The sequence below is a fragment of the Cololabis saira genome, chromosome 6 (assembly GCF_033807715.1).
Source record: "Cololabis saira isolate AMF1-May2022 chromosome 6, fColSai1.1, whole genome shotgun sequence".
NCBI lineage: Eukaryota > Metazoa > Chordata > Actinopteri > Beloniformes > Belonidae > Cololabis > Cololabis saira.
This window is the reverse complement of record NC_084592.1, coordinates 15,863,069-15,884,220: the sequence shown is the minus strand read 5'-3', so window position 1 is coordinate 15,884,220 and position 21,152 is coordinate 15,863,069. Positions and strand designations below refer to the sequence as shown.

Genomic DNA, 21,152 nt, shown 5'->3' with positions numbered 1-21,152 from the left:
ACAAATTGACATTCTTCAAGTAACAAAATAACATATTTGAACCATTTTTCTGATTTATTTCAGTTATTTTATTGCCTGAAAAATGGTTCAAATATGTGATTTTGTTATTTGATGGGGCGTCTACGTATATATGTCTATGGTCCTGATAGCTCTCCCCGACACCCGGATACAAATAACTTCCATTAACAGAGTGATGTAGACCTTGAGGATGGGAGAGAAGGGTCCAGCTGCAGGCTCGGAGGCTGCAGTTCCAGGACCCGCAGTTTCAGGACCCGCAGTTCTAGGACCCGCAGTTTTTGCAACAGCGCCACTCAATGAATTGGAGTTGTCATTGCAGGTTTGCAGGTCGCAGATTGCAGATTGGACTTCGATGACGAACGTAAGTAACATGTAAAGTTATAAATTATTTGTTTAAACTGCGGTCTAAATGTAGGATGATTTGAAAGCAAATTGAACAACATGTATACAAGACGAGTATATTCGTCTTTTGGCGGTCAAAGACGAGTAAACTCGTCTAAACTCGTCCCGGATTAGTTAGAAAGAAACAATGGAATGAGTGACAAATTTTCACTGAGCGTATTTGTAAACTACGACGGAGTATTAGGGCCAAACTAGGACAAAAAAATAAATGGAAATTACGAAAATAAAGTCATAATAATATGAGAATAAAGTCGTAAAATTACGAGAATGAAGTCGTAATATTACGAGAATAAAGTCGTAATATTACGAGAATAAAGTCGTAATATTACGAGAATAAAGTCGTAATATTACGAGAATAAAGTCGTTATATTACGAGAATGAAGTCGTAACATTACGAGAATAAAGTCGTTATATTACGAGAATAAAGTCGTAGGCCTAATATTAAATATATTATAAATATATAAATATAATAATGAGGAATATATAAAGATTCCTCATTTTAACACAGGGAGAAGATGCTCTTCCTGTTAGTTCTCATAAATTACCACTTTATTCTTGTAATATTACGACTTTACTCTCATAAATTACCACTTTATTCTTGTAATATTACGACTTTATTCTCATAAATTACCACTTTATTCTCGTAATATTACGACTTTATTCTCATAATATTACGACTTTATTCTCGTAATATTACGACTTTATTCTCATAATATTACGACTTTATTCTCGTAATGTTATTACTTTATTCTCATAATATTACGACTTTATTCTCGTAATATTATGACTTTATTCTCGTAATATTATGACTTTATTCTCATAATATTACGACTTTATTCTCGTAATATTACGACTTTATTCTCGTAATATTACGACTTTATTCTCGTAATATTACAACTTTATTCTCGTAATATTATGACTTTATTCTCGTAATATTACGACTTTATTCTCATAATATTACGACTTTATTCTCGTAATATTACGACTTTATTCTCATAATATTACGACTTTATTCTCGTAATGTTATTACTTTATTCTCATAATATTACGACTTTGTTCTCGTAATATTATGACTTTATTCTCGTAATATTATGACTTTATTCTCATAATATTACGACTTTATTCTCGTAATATTACGACTTTATTCTCGTAATATTACGACTTTATTCTCGTAATATTACGACTTTATTCTCGTAATATTACGACTTTATTCTCATAATATTACGACTTTATTCTCGTAATATTACGACTTTATTCTCGTAATATTATGACTTTATTCTCGTAATATTACGACTTTATTCTCATAATATTACGACTTTATTCTCGTAATATTACGACTTTATTCTCGTAATATTACGACTTTATTCTCATAATATTATGACTTTATTCTCGTAATATTATGACTTTATTCTCGTAATGTTATGACTTTATTCTCGTAATATTACGACTTTATTCTCGTAATATTACGACTTTATTCTCATAATATTACGACTTTATTCTCGTAATGTTATGACTTTATTCTCGTAATATTACGACTTTATTCTCATAATATAACGACTTTATTCTCGTAATATTACGACTTTATTCTCGTAATATTACGACTTTATTCTCGTAATATTACGACTTTATTCTCGTAATATTACGACTTTATTCTCGTAATATTACGACTTTATTCTCATAATATGACTTTATTCTGTTACGACTTTATTCTCGCAACATTATCACTTTATTCTCGTAATTTTACGACTTTATTCTCATTATATTATGACTTTATTATCGTAATTTCCAACAAATGTTTTGTCTTAGTTTGGCCCTAATACTCCGTCGTAGTAAACTTTGTAGCAACTTCAACTTTGTAACTTTGTAGCAAAATCAGTTCAAGTTAATATAGACTTCTCATTATTTCCGCCCTTTGCAACTGGTGTGTTGGCTTCAACTTTAGTACATTGTCATATGAAAATGTAGAAGCAACACTGTCAATGTGAATGAGGGATTTTATGTTTTCGTGATAAAAAAAATTACTAAATGTCTCATTTTGATTTCCTTACTTGTGTCTGTGGAATCATGTAAGAATGTTCAATTTAACCAATTATGTTCTCTCATTTACTAGATGCATATTACTATACAAAGAGGGAGCTCTTTGCCAGAGTTGCAAAGGTGCCGTACATGCTGCAATCAATTTCACTGCCCTTTCTGCCAATCATCCTTGTTCAATCCCACCAAACTGAGCAAGGTGAAAAGCCATTTGGAGGCCCATTTTAAGAGGGCAGTGTCACATGAAGGTAAAGTTGTAGAGACCAGTTCCATTTAAGCAATGAATCAAAACTAATCCTTCTGTGATGTGTTTGTGACAGATACTACATGATTCAGATGTTGATTGTAGAATAATATTACAATTCATGGTTCTGTTCCAGGGTACACCGTCCACAGATGTGGGTTACAGTGCAAATCTGACCTACACTACCACTGCATCCACTGTCAGTCAATATTATTACGCAGGGCAGACTTTATCAAGCACCTTGCTTCGTGCAAGGCAAAGCACCCTGCTGTAGTAGGCATCCAAGCACCAAAATCACCCACACCTTTGGCGCCTGCGCCTGTAACATCTGCTGCTACACAGCACGCCACTGCACCGCACGCCACTGGCACCACACCACACAATGTTGATGCACCAGCCACCGCTGCACCATCCACCGCTGCACCATCCACCGCTGCACCAGCCACCGCTGCACCATCCACCGCTGCACCATCCACCGCTGCACCATCCACCGCTGCACCATCCACCGCTGCACCATCCACCGCTGCACCGTCCACCGCTGCACCAGCCACCGCTGCACCATCCACCGCTGCACCATCCACCGCTGCACCAGCCACCGCTGCACCATCCACCGCTGCACCATCCACCGCTGCACCAGCCACCGCTGCACCATCCACCGCTGCACCATCCACCGCTGCACCATCCACCGCTGCACCATCCACTGCTGCACCGGCCACGGCTGCACCATCCACCGCAGCACCGACCACAGTGCCAACCCCCCTGCGTGGACAGAAGAAGCAGACTTCCAAAATTTGCCCCATCTGCCATCTTAAGTTTAACATGAAAAACTTAAAAAGGCACATTCAAAGGAAGCACACTAAAAAGCAAACAGACATTACTCTTAGAAGTGAGTGTGTAGATCCCATCAATGGAATCTATGCTGTTGCAAAAATTCCTTGTGGCGCTAGTATTCCTCTGCATGTCCAAATGAAGGTATGGGGGGAAAATCAGCATGTTTCCTGCGAATCTGCGGAGTGCCAGAGGAACATGGAATTTGCATGGAGGAGCGGATTAACATCGTACCAATGCGTTCACCTCAAATCTGTACCATATTGTACAACATACGCTCCCCATCCTGTTCTTACTGAAACAACACTCACAGAGATGGTTACCAGCAAGTGGTTTGGGGAGGACAAAAAACAGCTCTGCCTCGCTCGACAAAAGCTTGCCAATGTCAAAAAAATACCTCTGTCTGTGTACACTGAAGTTGGAACACCCCAGTCAAGAAAATGCATTTCAATTTACGAACCCACAGTTACATACTACAGTAGGTTGGGCAGAGTCATGGTATCTTATGATTCCAAAAAGAATACATGGCACTGCCCCTGCATACATTCAAAGAGATCATGCCCACACAAATACATAGCTAAATGGCACTTATTTGAAACAGACCGCAACTTATTCAGAAAAGTACGGAGTACCGACGAGGAGACATTCCCAAGCACAGCAACAGAGGACAGTTATGATGAAACCAATAGGGAAAACCTTCTGTATCCACCTAATGATGAAAAAAAAATGGAAGGCATGATCAAGTACATCCTCCAAAACAAAAAATTGCCTGCTGTTCTCCCAGAAAATGTTCGCCTTCCATCAGTGGAAAAGGACTATCCGCGGCACCTCATTCCACAGGAAACCATATGCCAGCACTGTGCAGGAAAGGTGCCCTTGAGCGACCCGATCCTCATTACCTGCAAGGCCAAAATTCTCACCACCACGCAGGTTGTTCAAGGTAGGCCAGATAAGCTTGATGTTCTTAATCTATATATCTCATTGCAATCTATAATGGTGGATTTGTTGCTCTCGAATGTATTATTCAAGGTGTTGTAAAATGTGCTGTAAGTCTTGTTGAATCTTTGGATTTCCAGACATCTCAACCTACTTTAAATCCTGCCCACAATGTGGAGCATACTTCCGCTATCAAGAGTGGAAAGATGGTCTACACAACTTTGATGATCATGTTGTACTCGACCTCCCTCTGTGCATAAGCATACGGAACTTGCTCCAGGTAATATTTGATCAAACTGTAATTGAAATCATTTTTATTGTACACATTAATTACAACTGTACATCTGTTTTAATATTTATTTATTATATTTCTCTCTAAGGTCCACACTGCAGTGAGCAGAGTGGTTGAGTATTTGGAGTTGACAACAGGTGTGAAGTTCCCCTCTGCTGATTCGGTGCTCCATGGTTATCTCCACTTTGAAGCCCTTACAGCACATGAATACAATTATTCATGCATAACCTGTGGAGATCATCCACCTGTGGTCATCATGGACCTCCACAAGAAGGGAGCCTTCCATTTGTCAGGTAAGAATGGTCTCAGGGAATATATATATATTAAGATGTAAAATGAACATGAGATTACTCTTAAGAATTGACTTTTTGTGCAATCTTTTCACTTTATTTGTTCAGTAAGTGACCTTCCCCAGCCTCCTGAGGACTTCAATGGAGAGGTTGATATTGAAAGTTTTTGGGAGGCACTTTCAATGGAAAGAATCGGCCGGGGATTTGTTACAAGTAATGCAAGACAAAACTAATGAGCACTTAGTTTACATGCTGCACCTTTTCCAACGACTGCAAAATATCAGCAACCACATGGAGATATAAACATGTTGTATATATTTATGAAGATGTGACTTAACTTTCATTTCTTGAATGTATTGACATATTTCTTGTCATTTCATAAAGGTCAACAAAACAACCCATTTGCTGTTCCTCCTTCATTTCACTTTTGGGCACCATGGATTGGAAGAAATACTCGCCGCTCAACCCAAGTAATCAATACAGAATTTCACAAAATCCATCCATCAAAACAAGCTGAGGTCCGGGAAATAACTGTCTCTGAAGACCGGCTGACAGAAGAATTGTACAAGCAGAAGGTAAAAATACCTGTTCATTTTTCCCTTTTAGGAGTGAATTAAGGCCATGATCTCCCCTGAATAAGGAGCTCTCCATGCATTTGAACATATTATATTTTGTAGGTTGAAGTGATTCGTACATTATGCAGGGAGTGTGGATTGGATTCATCTGGGTCACGCACTGATCTCCTCCAGAGATTGTCAGATGAAATGAAGTCAAGAGAGGCTTACGACAAGGTCTTCCAAAAGATTTGGGCTGCGTCAGGTAAAACTAATTTTATACAGTACATGTTCAAGCTACTATTATTGGTTAATAATTAATATACCATACCAGAGTAAATCTTTTTTTATAAACTATTTCATTGATATATATTTTTTTACATTTCAGGTGGCTGGGCTGTGATTATGTGTCCCTGTGGCATAGTCTACAGTGTTAAATGTAACATCCGAGCGGAAAGCCCACGTGATTTTGCAGATCTTCTCCTTTCTTGGAAACACATGCCAAACATTGTGATATATGACTTTGCACGTGGACTGGCAACACACATGAATTTAAGAGAACCTCAAAGACTGCCTTTCAATCCTTTTGAAGGACGGTTATCTGCACCAACTCCAGACAACATAAAGCAGGCAAAAGTAGGAAAGCTGACGGTGACACTACCTTGGCTGACCTGTAAGAAGCAGGTCCCAGACAGTGGTGGTCATCCGATCACCGGTTCAGCACAGCATTATGCTCTTTATGACAGATTCCACGAGGATAATACTAAGGATGATCGAGATGTGCTGCGGAAGCTTGGCCTTGTCCCGCAGCTTGCTGGCAAGGTCAACAGTCAAGTAGCAGAACAGTTGTTTTCAAGGATGAAAAAGAACAATTATTTCCTCAACATGAGTTTACCATCAACCCATCTGTTCCTCATGAGGAATATCCTTCACCATGATAATATGAACAAAAACAAACAAAGACTTGACAACATCAAAAGGGCATTTGGAGGAAATGATGTATCTATGAACAGCTACAGCCAGGCAGTATTGGGTAAGTGTCCAAAGTTTTGCTATGCATTTCTATGAAAATGCAATACATTATTAATAGAAATGTTGAAATGTGCACTTCATTTAATTCTGTTTTCAGGAAACCCAGTAATAACAGATGCATCTAGCACTGCTCCAATGGACACTGATGAACCACTTGGTGAGAAATGGGATGGAAGTGGGGGTGTTCTTGTCCTGTCATCTTAATTATCTTCTGTATGGCTAGAGGCTCACAGCATATCATGATCAGTAATTTCTTTGTTTTGTGATATTGATTTTTTAAAACATGCCTTCACATGAATGACTGGTAATATACATTATGTATTATGTAAGTACTGTATTTTCAGTGACAACTGTGCCCCTAACAGCAGCCTCCACTGTGCCCTCAACATTAACCCCAGGTGTGGTAGCAGCCCCCACTGTGCCCTCAACATTAACCCCAGGTGTGGCAGCAGCCTCCACTGTGCCCTCAACATTAACCCCAGGTGTGGCAGCAGCCTCCACTGTGCCCTCAACATTAACCCCAGGTGTGGCAGCAGCCTCCACTGTGCCCTCAACATTAACCCCAGGTGTGGCAGCAGCCTCCACTGTGCCCTCCATAACGGCAGCAACAAAGAAGTTCTGGGAAGAGGACTGGAACCCTGTCCAGGAAAAACTGGTTAGCTAAACCGTCCAAGTATAATTTCTTGGTTAAATTGGACAGTACAGCATTATCTGGCTAAAAATGAATAAATAATTAATAACTAATTATGATTAATAATTGCAATTTGCAGCTCAATTATGTGCTGGACAAGGGAAAGCCAGGGTCAGAATATATTGTTAAAGAAGGAGACATATGTCTGACACGTGAAGAATTCTGGAGCCTGGGGTTGCTCAGAGACATGGATTCAACTGTGAGTAATGGGAATGGGAAGAAGTTTGTATTTACTTTTATGCTTTTTCACTGATGAGTTTTGTTTCTTGCAGATTGGAAATGCCTGCATGACAATTATCAACGAATTAGCTCTGCTACATGTAAGTAAATATACATAAAAGACTAAAGCATAAATGAAACATATATTTGTTCATGTATTGTTTCATCTTTTGTCTACTTTCAATGTTATTTCTTCCGTAGGGAAAAGACATTTATATAGCAGACATGTTTGTAGTTCCTACATGGAAGATTACACCACCCAACATGCTTTACTTTCCAGTGAGTCAGTGTACATAAAATAACAAAATGTATACTATAAAAAATATTATGTTTAATGACAAGATGTCTTTGCATAAATTTTAGGCGGATCTAGACATGAAAGACTTCTTAGTCTTCCCTGCTTGGACCAACGCATATGGGCCAGACCACTACGTTCTCTGTGTAAGGCAATGTTACTGTCATTTGATGATATGGTAATTGTGCTCCTTGATTGATGTGTATTCCAACTAAATTTTCTTCTTTATTGCTTTTCAAACAGAATGAAATCCAGCTTAACTCCTCCTTATGATTTATTAACTCTTGTGCATCTCTTAACCTATTAACACATTACAGGTCATGCGGCCATTACTGAGAGAGTTGCTTTTCTTAGACTCTCAGTACCAAAACCATCTGTACGGGTTTGCAGATGCGGATTACAGAGCCCTGTTTAGGTTTGCAGATAAGACATACCAATGCTAAATTGCATGCCAGGTTCATATGAAATTATTTCAATGGCTACGTTCCTATAGCCTCTACTGGTAACCCCCGGCCAGGCGAAGCCTGCTGACAGGGGGTTACGTCGTCGCTCGTGTGTGTGTGTGTGTGTGTGTTCCTATAGCCTCTTTTTCCATTACTTGTAGGGTTGGGTATTGAAAACTGAGTGCTGAGTGGTAGTGGTTACAACCTGTATAACACTGCCTAGTCTTAATCATTCACTGCATTGAAATTATTAGAATCCATTTACTTATACTGTTATCAGTGTGGTGCAGCAATATTTTTGTTCTGTGATGCTGGTTTTCAGAGGTACATCTGACAGAAGAAAGCGAGTCGGACATGATTAATCTTAAAATTGATAATTTGGTGTTTGCACAGTATTATTTTCAATGAAAAAATAATGAAAGTATTGATTTTGACACCATTTAGGAAGTAGCAGTGTTTTGAAACTTAATTTTCAGCACCAGAATCAAAAAAAATAAAAGAAATGATACCCAACCCTAATGGTTTGGCTACGTTCCCATAGCCTCTACTTGAAAGGTTTTACTATGTTCTGATTGCATGTATCATTGCATGTCACAGTTCTGTCTTTTGGAACTTTTTTCTTTCTACCTTATCTGTGATGTTAAAGCTAGGGTCTACGATTTTACATATTGTAATTTTTATTAAAATCATTTAGAAGGTTGTTATGGTCCAAAAGTGTTAACTATGAAATGTGATCAGCAAAAAGAACCAAAAAAAAATGTCTTCTAGCTGCTGTAATCCTGCAAAGAAGCCAACCAATAGGCACCGTTTTAAAATCAATAAAACGTTTTTTAAACTGAAGATCGTAGACCCTAGCTTTAACTCTTATTTTAAATCCTTGTTGGCAAAAGAAACCTCAATCCGTACTTTTTGAAACATTTTTCTCCTTTAGTACTGAAGACAAAATATTCTTCTTTCAATATTTCTCTATAGAAAACTTGCCCAGCAAATTGATCCAGGGACGTGGACTGAGAAGACTGGTTTGGACATGTGGAACTTGCCACGCCAGACCAAGAACAATGACTGTGGTGTTTTTATGCTGATGGTAAGGTCTCTTTTATGGCAATTATATACAGGCTTCCAAGGACATTATGATAAAATTAGTACCTTCCAACGTCTATGTTCCAGTACACCCTGTCCCTTGTCCTCAACACTGGGTTTGAGTTCCAAGAGGTAAGTTGTAATGTTATTTATCTACAGAACAGTTAACCTATAAAATATTGTCTCTGTTGCATAATACTATTAATCTCAAAGAGAAGGAATACAATATGGACTGAAGATTCTCCTTGTAATTCACATTTCTTTCAGATGGACATGCCTTTGATTCGAAAGTGGTGGTGTCTGTTTCTAATGGAGCGTTTCGAAATCCAAGGGTATGAAAGCATGTAACAACATGTGTATTAATTTTGGTAACACTTCATTTACATGGGCACTGGCAGAAGATGTAAAACATCTAAAACTATCAATAGCATTTTAATAGGGCATTTCTTTGATGCGTAAGTAAAAATCCACATTATATCAGTATAAGAACTAAGAGATATTCAAGACTGGATGGTATGATCACATCGTCTAAGTAATAACATTAATGCAGATATATTAGTTCTCTTGAATCAGAAAAAGCACAGGCATCAAGCCCATAGCCTTTCCTATACAAAACTTAGGCTTTATCTTGCTGTTTTAAAGGCATGGCCAGAGGTTTGCCTTTTGGACTGAAGAGGCCAAAGGATTGCTTCAGGGAAACTACAACCCTGTTTACAGAGTCCCAAGAGGGAATGCCAGCACTTGGAAGCATCCAGAACCTGTGCAGGCAGCCATTGACCGTTCTGCAGAGGAAAAGAGGCTGGTGGACCTCATTGTGCAGTCCCAGGAGGCTGAACAACATTTGATGGTATTTTGCAAATGTTCATGTTTGATCTTAAATTAAAGATTCATTTCGGGTCTTTAGGAATATGATCAACTGACATAATTTAACTATGCAACTCATTTATTGAGCTGTATCTTTAATGAATGTATGAAATGTAACTGACATTTCATGCCTGTTTTCATTTACGAAATTACAACATAATGCACTGATACAATTTCCACAAAATTGTTATCAGGATGTACTCAACGGGAAGTCGAGACAGTTCAGGAAGACGACTTCTGAGGTGCCTGTCTACCTCTGCACTGAAGAACACCAAGACAGGCTCTTCCAGCATCTCCAGGACATCGTGCACCAAGCAAGAACTGCTAACTTCACTGATGAGGTGGAGTTCATCTTGGAGGTTCTGTTTCCAGAGGTAGGGATCACCATTAAAGGCCTGTAATAGTGCTACTTGTTTATGGACCTGTATAATGGCTGTTTTGTATCTGTAGACTGGAATAGATTTTTTAAAATAGATTTTTGAAAATACTAATACATTTATTGATACATTAAATTACATTTCTCTTATAGGCTATCATTTATGGTCTTGCGAGGACACATAACGTGCCCTTGCTTCAGGCGGAACAGCTGTTCCTTGCTGGGCAACCCTTACATCCAAGGTGAGAGAATAAAATATAAATATATTTCTAACAGAATGACATTAAGTCTTAATCAATTTATGCAATGCGTTACATACTATAATTAAGAAATGTGCATAATTATTGTAATTCCTGTAGCACTTAATGTTTTAAATGTTAAACATTTCTGTCAATAAAGCTGTGATTTTTATGTCTACTATTTCAGTGAAAAGGAGGAATTCAAAAGGAAGCTCCAAAACCAACTGCTCCAACAAGGGAGACACTGAGGGAGATTTTTTGGGTTGCTTTTTTATTCTGTATAAAGTTGGAATTGTGTGTGTGTGTGTGTGTGTGTGTGTGTGTGTGTGTGTGTGTGTGTGTGTGTGTGTGTGTGTGTGTGTGTGTGTGTGTGTGTGTGTGTGTGTGTGTGTGTGTGTGTGTGTGTGTGTAAAATAAAATAAAAAATAAGATTGGAAAAAGAGTTTGTGAATTTGATGGGGAAACATTTAAAGTCTTAAAAAAATAGACCTGGGTAATTTAATGTGTTTAGATTAAGATTTATGCTAGAATAGAAATGTATTGTTTGACTTCAGAAAGGCTTCCATAAAACCTGCTGCAGTGTACTACCTAATCTTGTAATAGGAAATCATAATTATCTGTCTCAAATTATACATTGTAGGGTGTATTACAGTTTTTCACAATTGTTTAAACACATTTATTGGAACATCAGACACAATGTGCACAACCTGAAACTCATGTTTCAGGTGGCTGAACCAATCCTGCTGAACTCCAAGCACATTTACTGCTCTAGACTCACCTTCCCATTCCATACCACACATTTCTCACAACACTACACACAATTCCCAATACCCTGCACACTCTTCCTGAATTCCCTCCCTTGCTGTTCACACAGAACACACAGTCAATCACATTTCTAAACTCCAAAGGCTGTTGTGCAATATGCAATCAGCAATTTGCCATTGAATTCATATTCATTGATGAAGCGGGGTTCAACCTTGTAAAAAGAAGGCGCCGAGGGAAGAATATCATCGGCCAGCGTGCCATCACAGAGGTCCCTGGCCAGCGTGGAGGGAACATAACAATGTGTGCTGCCATCAATCACCACGGCGTCCTCCATCACCATGCCACCCTTGGCCCCTACAACCCTGCACTTCTTCTAGCATTCCTGGACTCTACAATATCATTGTCCAGCCAGACCAGATGGAGGACACAGAGGTGGTCAGGTTTGTTGTTATCTGGGACAATGTCAGTTTCCATCGGGCTGCTCTGGTCCGTGAGTGGTTCAGGGTCCATCCAGAAGTTGATGTCCTATATCTCCCTCCATACTCTCCCTTCCTCAACCCAATTGAGGAGTTTTTCTCTGCCTGGAGATGGAAGGTATATGAGAGAAATCCTCAGACACGGATCCCACTGCTGCAGGCCATGGAGGACGCATGTGGCGATGTCACTGCTGAGGCCTGTCAAGGCTTCATGCGGCAATGTATGCAGCCTAATACTTTTGTTCTGTTTCTATTTTTTGTCAAGTTTTCATCCACAGCTTGCTGTGATGTCCAGTGGACTGCACATTTTGAGTCCAAATACTGTAAAATATTATTTGTTGTTACAGTAAAGAATTGTGTGTTGTTTTCTATTTGAGTAGCCTATACATAAGAATACTATATGGTGATATATTACATCCAACAGCTGAAGGTGTAACACTGAACATACAAATGCATGATTCTACTGAGACATTCATATAGTGTTTTCCATTCATACTATAGTGTCTTCCATTCTGCACATCAGTGTTCAGTGTGTGCTTAGAAATGTCTACTCAAATGATGTATGTGTTTGGCATTTGAGAAGGAAATACCATTTAGTGAAGAGTTAACACTGTTTTGAAGGTAGAGTGTGCTTTTGCAAGAGAAGTGTAGGATTTTGCATTTTGTGTGTGAGTTTTGTAATTTTTGTTTAGAGTTTTGAGAAAGTGAGGTAGTCTATCAGGAAATGTGTTTAAACAATTGTGAAAAACTGTAATTTGATGTTTGAGAATGTGTAGGAACCCTGGTTGTTAATATTAATTATTTGATTATATTACAAATATAGAGACATAATCTTAAATCTGCCCTTAGAGGCCCAGCTGTGTGCCTTTCAAACCTTATAAATATCTCAATAGTATCTGGCCAAATATGATTCCATCTTAAGTTTACCTGTAATGAGCTAATTATGCTGATCACAAATTTGCAATTTGTTTGCAACTCTTAGCAACCTATTTGATTTGTATTGCAGAGTAGGCTGTTCAAAGTAATTAATATTTGTTTGGAGTAAACCAATGTACTTGTTAACTATTATTATTTGTTTATCAACTCCATACAAAGTAATAATTTGACGGGATTAACCTCAAGAAATCAAAATATTTGTTAATTATCCTTGTTTATTTACTACACATGAAGTAAAAGTATTAATCTGGGATTAACCTCAAGAAATCAAAATATTTGTTAATTATCCTTGTTTATTTACTACACATGAAGTAAAAGTATTAATCTGGGATTAACCTCAAGAAATCAAAATATTTGTTAATTATCCTTGTTTATTTACTACACATGAAGTAAAAGTATTAATCTGGGATTAACCTCAAGAAATCAAAATATTTGTTAATTATCCTTGTTTATTTACTACACATGAAGTAAAAGTATTAATCTGGGATTAACCTCAAGAAATCAAAATATTTGTTAATTATCCTTGTTTATTTACTACACATGAAGTAAAAGTATTAATCTGGTGGAATAAACCTTTACACATAAAAATGCTTGTTTATTAATTATCCGTACCTGATTATTAACTTAAACAAGCTTTAAATAAGAACATGTTAAGTAATCTTTTGCTGTAATAAACGTTTAATTTGCAAAACTGAAGGTCCTGGAACTGCGGGTCCTGGAACTGCAGCCTCTGCAATGACAACTCCAATTCATTGAGTGGCGCTGTTGCAAAAACTACGGGTCCTAGAACTGCGGGTCCTGGAACTGCGGGTCCTGGAACTGCAGCCTCCGAGCCTGCAGCTGTATACTATTGGGATGGGATGAGGAGGACCATTAATCAGGTGTTGAAGCAGGGAAACATCTAAAACATGCTGCATAGGGGCCTCCAGGAACCTGGGTGCTGTTTCACAAAAGTAGGATTCAGAAATCCAGGATAAGAGATAAATCCAGGCTTGACATAGCGCCATCAGTTCATCCTGGCTTCATCAGTTTCACAAAAGGCTCAGCCCAGCTCAGGTGTAAGTAATCCAGATAAATGCGTGTCCTCATATTTCTTCAGAAGACCATGGAATCACAGATTGTACAACTGATAAACTGCGTGCGCCAGAATTCTCTCCAAATGAACATCTTTTGATCGATCCTTATGAAGAAAGGAATCAATGATCATATTTATCTGACATTTGATTAAACGTGAACACGTGGGGTCCACGTGTACGCCCCCCCATCTTTTGTTATTAAAAAATATTTTGTTTCACAAATGTGTTTTAAAGAAATTAATAAGATGTTAAATTCCAAAAAGATATTTTTATAAAATGTAACCCACATAATTAAAGAATAAAGGCATAGACATGTGAACCTGTGCTCTGCTCGTTTGCGTCTTTTGTACTTTGTGTATAGTCAATTGAAGATGAAAATGACTATAATAGCAATATTGATATAATAATAATGATAAATAATAATAATAAAGTACAAGATACACACTGACACCGATCTTTTTGTTCCGCTCCGTCTTTCAGGATACTCGCATCAACACTCATTGTAGAAAAATGACGAATGAACAAACCTGTCTGGTGACTGAAGATGGAAACAACAACGACGAGGACAAAAAAACAGGTTGAGTCCATTGATTTCCGTCCGTAAACAAGGATAAGGAACATCTCCTTGTTAGGAACTTGCAGTCCTATCTCCTCACATAGACATATAATATACGTAGGGGTTTTTGCCCGCTGCTAGACATCTATCCGTATCCGCCCCATGGAGCTGCTGTGATACGTCAACGTCGCCGCCATATTGGCTGTGGCAAGACTGCGCTGTAAACTAATACAAGTAAATGGACTTATTTTCATAAAGCGCCTTTCTACAAAGAAATTTACCTTTTACGTCTCATTTATTCATTCACACACGCACTAATATACTTGGGAAACAGTTTAGGCACCAAATATAATATATTTAATTTCTCAGATGGCAAAAATAAGAACTTTATTGATCCCACATAGTAGTAATTCATGTTATATCAGCTATAGTCAGAGAACAAGGTAGTGCCGAAAAAATATATATAGTCTATCCCCCCTGACAAAAATTAGAATAGAGAAACATATTTTCTCATCAACAAAACAAATACATCTTTTTTCAAATAACAGAATAACACATTTGAACCATTTTTCAGACAATAAAACTCAAATATGTTATTTTGTTACTTGAAAAATTTAAAATATGTTTATGTAAAATATGCTTTGTTGGTGAGGAAATATATATTTCTTATTTTTGTGAGGGGGGATAGGCTATATATTGTTTTTCGGCACTACCTTGTTCTCTAATATAACATGAATTACTCCTATGTGTGGGATAAATAAATATTTTTGCCATCTCAGAAAATTAAATATATTATATTTTGTGCCTAACTGTTTCCCAAGTATATTAGTGCGTGTGTGAATGAATAAATGAGACGTAAAACGTAAATTTCTTTGTAGAAAGGCGCTTTATGAAAGTAAGCCCATTTACTTGTATTAGTTTACAGCGCAGTCTTGCCACATCCAATATGGCGGTGACGTTGACGTACGACTCAGCGCTCGATGGAGCGTCTACATATATATGTCTACGGTTACTACCATCTGCTGGTTATAGTTTATAGCAGTCTTGATCCTCAGACCCCCGCCTGTCCGTTAGCACAGAAAACACCTTTTTTCTATTTTATTTAGATTACATTTAATTAGCAAAGATCATATATAAGATGGTAAAACATTGAACAAACCTAAGGAAAGAATAACCATGTGCAATTAGTAAAATATCAAAATTAAATTAGTTTATGGGGTCTTTAGTGACTCATACAGATTTTGATAGTTTTAGAGTTTGAACAGTTTGTGTGTAGGCTATGTTAAAGAAAGTGGGTTAAATATGGATATTTCTTGCAAACATTTTTGATTTGGGATATTTATCATAAACCATGGTTTTATTGCTCTTTTTGAGGTATTTGTTGTTTGAGCTACTCATACATTCCCATTCTAAGCATATAAGCTATTAAAATATGCTTATATATATATATATATATATATATATATATATATATATATATATATATATATATATATGTGTGTGTGTGTGTGTGTGTGTGTGTGTGTGTGTGTGTGTGTGTGTGTGTGTGTGTGTGTCAGTGTGTGTATATATGAAAAGTGAAGAGGAGAAAAGAAAAGTCACAATGCAGTGGCAGAATATATATAGTTTAAATATTTCCGTTAATAGCAGCTGTAAACAAATTAGTTTTTAACCTGGATTTAAAGGAACGGAGGGTTTCAGCATTCCTGCAGTTTTCTGGAAGTTTGTTCCAGATCTGTGGAGCATAGAAGCTGAATGCTGCTTCTCTATGTTTGGTTCTGGTTCTGGGGACACAGATCAGACCTGAAAACCAGAAAACCAGAAAGGTCTGGATGGTTGCTGTGGCAGCAACAACAAGTGTGATGTATTTTGGTCCTGAACCATTCAGTGATTTATAAACTAACAGAAGTATTTTAAAGTCTATTCTCTGAGGTACAGGGAGCCAGTGTAAAAACCTCAGAACCGGAGTGATATGGTCCACTCTCTTAGTTCTGGTGGGAAACCAGACAGCAGCATTCTGGATCAGCTGTAACTGTCTGATTTACTTTTTAGTCAGACCTGTGAAGAGACTGTTGCAGTAATAAATTCAACCAAAGATAAACGCATGGATGAGTTTTTCAAGGTCCTGCTGAGACGTCAGTCCTTTAATCCTGGAGATGTTCTTCAAGTGATACAAGGCCAACTTTGTAATTGTGTTAATGTGTCTCTGAAAGTTCAGCTCTGAGTCCATGACTACACCCAGATTTCGGGCCTCATCAGTGGGTTGTAGCTGTGATAGCTGAAGCTGTGGTTTAACTCTCAAATGCTCTTCTTTTAGTCCAAAAACAACTACTTTAGTTTTTTTTTTCCTCAGCTGAAGAAAATTATGGCATTTCCCCTCGTTGATTTGTTCCACGAATCTACTCAACGCTTGTATGGGCTCATTGTCTCCAGGTCCCATTGTAATGTAAAGTTGTGTGTCATCTACATAGTTATGGTAACTTATCTTGTTCATCTGAGCTAGCAGAGGCATGTAGATGTTAAATAGCAGGGGTCCTAGGATAGAACCTTGGGGAACTCCGCGTGTAATTTTTGTTGATTCTGATGTAAAGTTACTGTCCTTTAAATAAGCCTCAAACCAGTCAAGCACTGTGCCAGGAAGTCTGACCCAATTCACCAATCGCTCTAGTAATATATCATGGTCAACAGTGTCAAATGCTGCGCTGAGGTCCAATAATAACAGCACTGTGGTTCATCCACAGTCTGTATTTATGTGGATGTCATTGAACACCTTGACAAGGACAGTCTCAGTGCTGTGGTGAGCACAAACCACTTAATGAATTCTGAACCCATGTGTACTAAGATTACCGTAGTTGTACCTGAGTTGACATAACAGCTCCTTCTCAACTGACTTTGTGTTTGTGCAACAGACTGGATCAACTCAGTAGGATATGTCAAGGCCTGTTTTCACAAACATCCTGCATTCCTTGTCTTCTTTCAATCATCTGATAAGAGCAAATACTGGTGAACAAACTTCACAGGGCAGGGATCTAGTCCTGATATTCCTCCCCTACGGGAATAAGCACAGGATGCGTCATAACATGGAGAAGATCATGGACAACCCTGAGCATCCTCTTCACGTCTTCAGTCAGCAGTTTCTTCAGATCCGCTGTGGCACAGACTGCTACATCAGATCCTCCCTGCCCACCTCTAAAATGAATCTCTGAAGAGACTTCCATCATGAAAACTACTGCAACAATTAATCTCTCTTCGGGGATTAAAGAATGTTTTGAATTGAATTTGTGGTTCACCACAAAGTGCTGCATGTCCCAAAATAAGGGCCAAAGTCCTAAATATGACCCATTATGGAATGGAGATTACATACACACATCTTTTCACTGAAAAAATGTTTTATATTTATTTAAAAATATTTAAACAATATTAATAAGACGTATAGTCAAAACCAAGGATCCACAGATCCAACTTAATGACTTAATAAGCTATTACACCCTGAACCAATCAGAAGCCACCACGACTTCATCATGCTGCTCATAACAATAATTGTTTTACAAACACGGTTTTACTACAAATTGCTCCGACAATCATGTCCTCCATTGTATGATGAAGCATCTCTGACCCAGGGGGAGGGGTTTCTTCTGGGTAGTAAGTTTGTTCAATGGCTGCAACTTCCTACGTTGGTCTAAACTGTTTGTCATGAGTATGGTCATGTCTGTATTACACAGCATCAAGGTTTGGTTTGTTTAAATCAAAAATAGAGTTTATACAGAACAACTGTGGGGTTGATGGGTTACCTTCAGACCATCTTTGAAGGCTCAGAGGTTAAACGAGCACACAGGAACCTCAATGATGCCACATGTTCTGTGAACCAGGAGGACCTTACAGAGCTCATGAAGAAAGAGCAATCACCTCAGTGGTTCATTCATCTCTACGTCCAGCTCTTTTGATTCAACCATGCTGTTGTGTTGTGCTGTGTCCTTGCACAGGCCTTCCTTTTAAACTGCTGCTTTAAAACAAAAAAAAAGTATAGTTTTAAACTGCCTTCTCTCCTAATGTCTGTGAACTGTGCCTCAGCTCAGATGGACCATAGATGGAGTTCAGCCTCTCCATGTACGCTCTGCTCTGCTTGGTGTTTGTCCTCCGGTCCGTGCCAGTCTAGGGTTTAAAGAAAATGTTACAGTTAGTGGCCTATGGATCTAATAGGGAGTTTTGACCAACTCAGCAAGTGCTAGGCCAGTGTAAGAGCCAGTTCCAAACACGTTCTACAAAGAGCTGGTTTGCTTTTCCACCGGCCCGAGAGCACCACCGAGCCAGGCCTCAACCCCATTAATTAAGACATCAAAGCAGAAGCAGGAAATCTGCAAAAGAATCTTGAAATCCCACAGAATATCAACAATAGTTTGTTTCTATTACCCCTAGAAAACTCACAACAAACTCCCAAATATTTCCATAATCCAGTTTATTGGAAAAGTGTAATAGAAACACTTTTTGAGACTTCCTCCGTCGCCGGTCAATTTGAAGTAATCAAAATGTAGTTTCCAGCTTTTTTTGGCCTCAGTTATATGATATAGTTGTGCTATAACCCAACTTAATCATTTTGTATTACTACATTACATGAAGGCTTTCCTCGCAGCTAGCAGTCAGAAAGCAGAAATAAACTGGTGCCAAATCTGGTACTTAGAATACACTAGCACTGGAACCGCTTTAGCCCTATCAGTGCACTCACTCAGAGGACATATCGACGGGTCGGCTTTGACTGGAATATGGGCCAAGTGGTACAGTGAGAAAAGCAGACAGGGAAACATACAGACGGGAACCCAGAAAGGTTGAATAACAGTGAAAAGACAGGACAGGAAGTGAAAGATAACTACATAGAACTGCAGACAGTTATAATGGGGTCCAATCCCAAGAAGATCCACCTTCCCCAGGAAATGCCAATTCTTTCCAGAGTTGTCCAACGTGATTGCGGCCTCTGGACACTCCCACTGTCAGCTTTGGCCAGTTAAAAGTCAGGTGAAGATTGGTTGCTCTTTTGAAAGGCTTAACTTTAACTTGGGCAACAAGACTGCAATAGTTGGATAATTATGCGTTTGTGATGATAGCACTCAACAAAAGCCACACTTTGTGGTGGCAAACATGTGTAGACTCAGCTGCCATGTGGTGTGCTGAGGCTAATTTGGCATTTCATCTTCCTCCAAAGTCTCTCTGTCCACTACAAAATATTCATACACATTGGAATCAAGTAGATAGAAGTGTCTTGCCCAATGAAACGAGGATGGAATAGTGTATAAACCACAAATCCTGTGGTTATTGGATGACCTGCTCTTCCGTCTGGGCGACTGCCAACTTTGTTAAATAAATGTTTATCATCTCTTTGCCTGGCAAAGGTCAGAGGTTAGTAAAATGATGTATCCAAAAGGAATAATAATAGAGTTGGATGTAAAATGAGGCGCCTCCTGTGCAGGAAAATGCATTTAGCATGTTTTGTGGGTAATGGAGCTGTGTTGGGCATGAATGCATTCGTTGAATGTGTTATTTGTCTGTGAATGCTAAACTAAATGTAACGCATTTGTAGTTAAAGGTTCTGTAACAGGCACTTTCTCCATAGGCCTACAGTCCTACAGTTCAGGCTACCCATGGACTCAGATTTACAAATAAAGCTTTTTACATGTATCTATCTAATTTGCATACTTCTGAAAAAACTGTGTAACATTTCTGTGGTGTAAAAGGTAAAGTGTATCAAATGTTTGGCAAGATTGAAGGAATCTAACATCTAACAACGAGAAATGTGTTGAGAAAGGAGTGCAGACCATAATGTTTAGAGGAAGAAAATAAAAAAGCACTTTTAAAAGACCCAGCGAAGCAGAAATGGGTTGAAGATGAGTAAATTTACAGTATCTGACCTGTCCTTCTGACTGAGACTGAAACTGGTTCTGGACTGTTTCCTGAGTTTCTGCTGCTGTTCTGTGTTTCCTGCAGAGATAAAACATTGACCAAAACCCTTATTACATTTTTAAGGTGCTAGACTGCAGGAAGATTTTACAGTTCATAACAAGCAACAGATGAAAAATACACCGTCTGTTTGTGGATGCCGGGTTGAATGCAGCCATCGAATCAACCAGCCGTTCACACATTTGCAGCAAATCTTCACACGTTCAAGCCCTGAGTACAAGCTCTGCATGACAAATAAGTTACGTAGCGAATGCTGTCTGCCACAAATCTTCAAATCGAATGTTGCTTTTGAGTGGTAAATACATTTCTAAGAACTAACTGAAGCAGTTTCAGTTCACAGAGATCTGTAGAAGTGAATAGCTCATCCTCAGCAGAATAAAATAAGACTTATTTTGAAATGTACTGATCTATTTTGGATGAAATGTAAGAAAAAAAAAAAGAAGCAGGATATTGTGTTTCAGTCTAGATTATTATGAATGCTGGACACATTAGATCTATAAGGACACAATAGAGCACAACGTGCAGCTTTATTTTGTGCCACTTGTAATTTCTTCACA

General features: G+C 38.3%; 2 protein-coding genes and 1 long non-coding RNA gene across 6 annotated transcripts in view; 1 reads left to right on the top strand and 2 right to left on the bottom strand.

Moving 5' to 3' along the window:
• The window catches only part of LOC133445869 (poliovirus receptor homolog), a 92,068-nt gene extending 77,329 nt beyond the window's left edge, over nucleotides 1-14,739 (bottom strand). For all 4 annotated transcript variants that reach the window (XR_009782790.1, XM_061723369.1, XM_061723368.1 and 1 more), the window contains exon 1: nucleotides 14,618-14,739. Coding sequence is in view for 3 of the 4 variants with exons in the window: in XM_061723369.1 (XP_061579353.1) it covers nucleotides 14,618-14,711 (94 nt within the window). In the remaining variant the exon portion in view is untranslated. The remainder of the gene's footprint in view (nucleotides 1-14,617) is intronic.
• LOC133446265 (uncharacterized) lies at nucleotides 371-10,623 on the top strand. Its single transcript, XM_061724275.1, has 18 exons — nucleotides 371-379; nucleotides 3,041-4,466; nucleotides 4,603-4,742; nucleotides 4,843-5,047; nucleotides 5,153-5,257; nucleotides 5,429-5,619; nucleotides 5,722-5,863; nucleotides 5,987-6,631; nucleotides 6,728-6,787; nucleotides 7,071-7,285; nucleotides 7,401-7,520; nucleotides 7,594-7,641; nucleotides 7,742-7,819; nucleotides 7,904-7,981; nucleotides 9,446-9,490; nucleotides 9,626-9,690; nucleotides 10,001-10,205; nucleotides 10,417-10,623. The coding sequence occupies exons 1-18, from the start codon at nucleotides 371-373 to the stop codon at nucleotides 10,621-10,623; spliced, it is 3,984 nt and encodes a 1,327-aa protein (XP_061580259.1).
• A 3,278-nt stretch (nucleotides 14,740-18,017) lies between the features above and the next one.
• Nucleotides 18,018-20,856, bottom strand: LOC133446414 (uncharacterized). Its single transcript, XR_009782836.1, has 2 exons — nucleotides 20,547-20,856; nucleotides 18,018-18,798 (listed from the first exon to the last, which is right to left on the bottom strand). It is a non-coding gene; the product is annotated as an uncharacterized LOC133446414 (long non-coding RNA).
• Nucleotides 20,857-21,152: the final 296 nt, after the last annotated feature.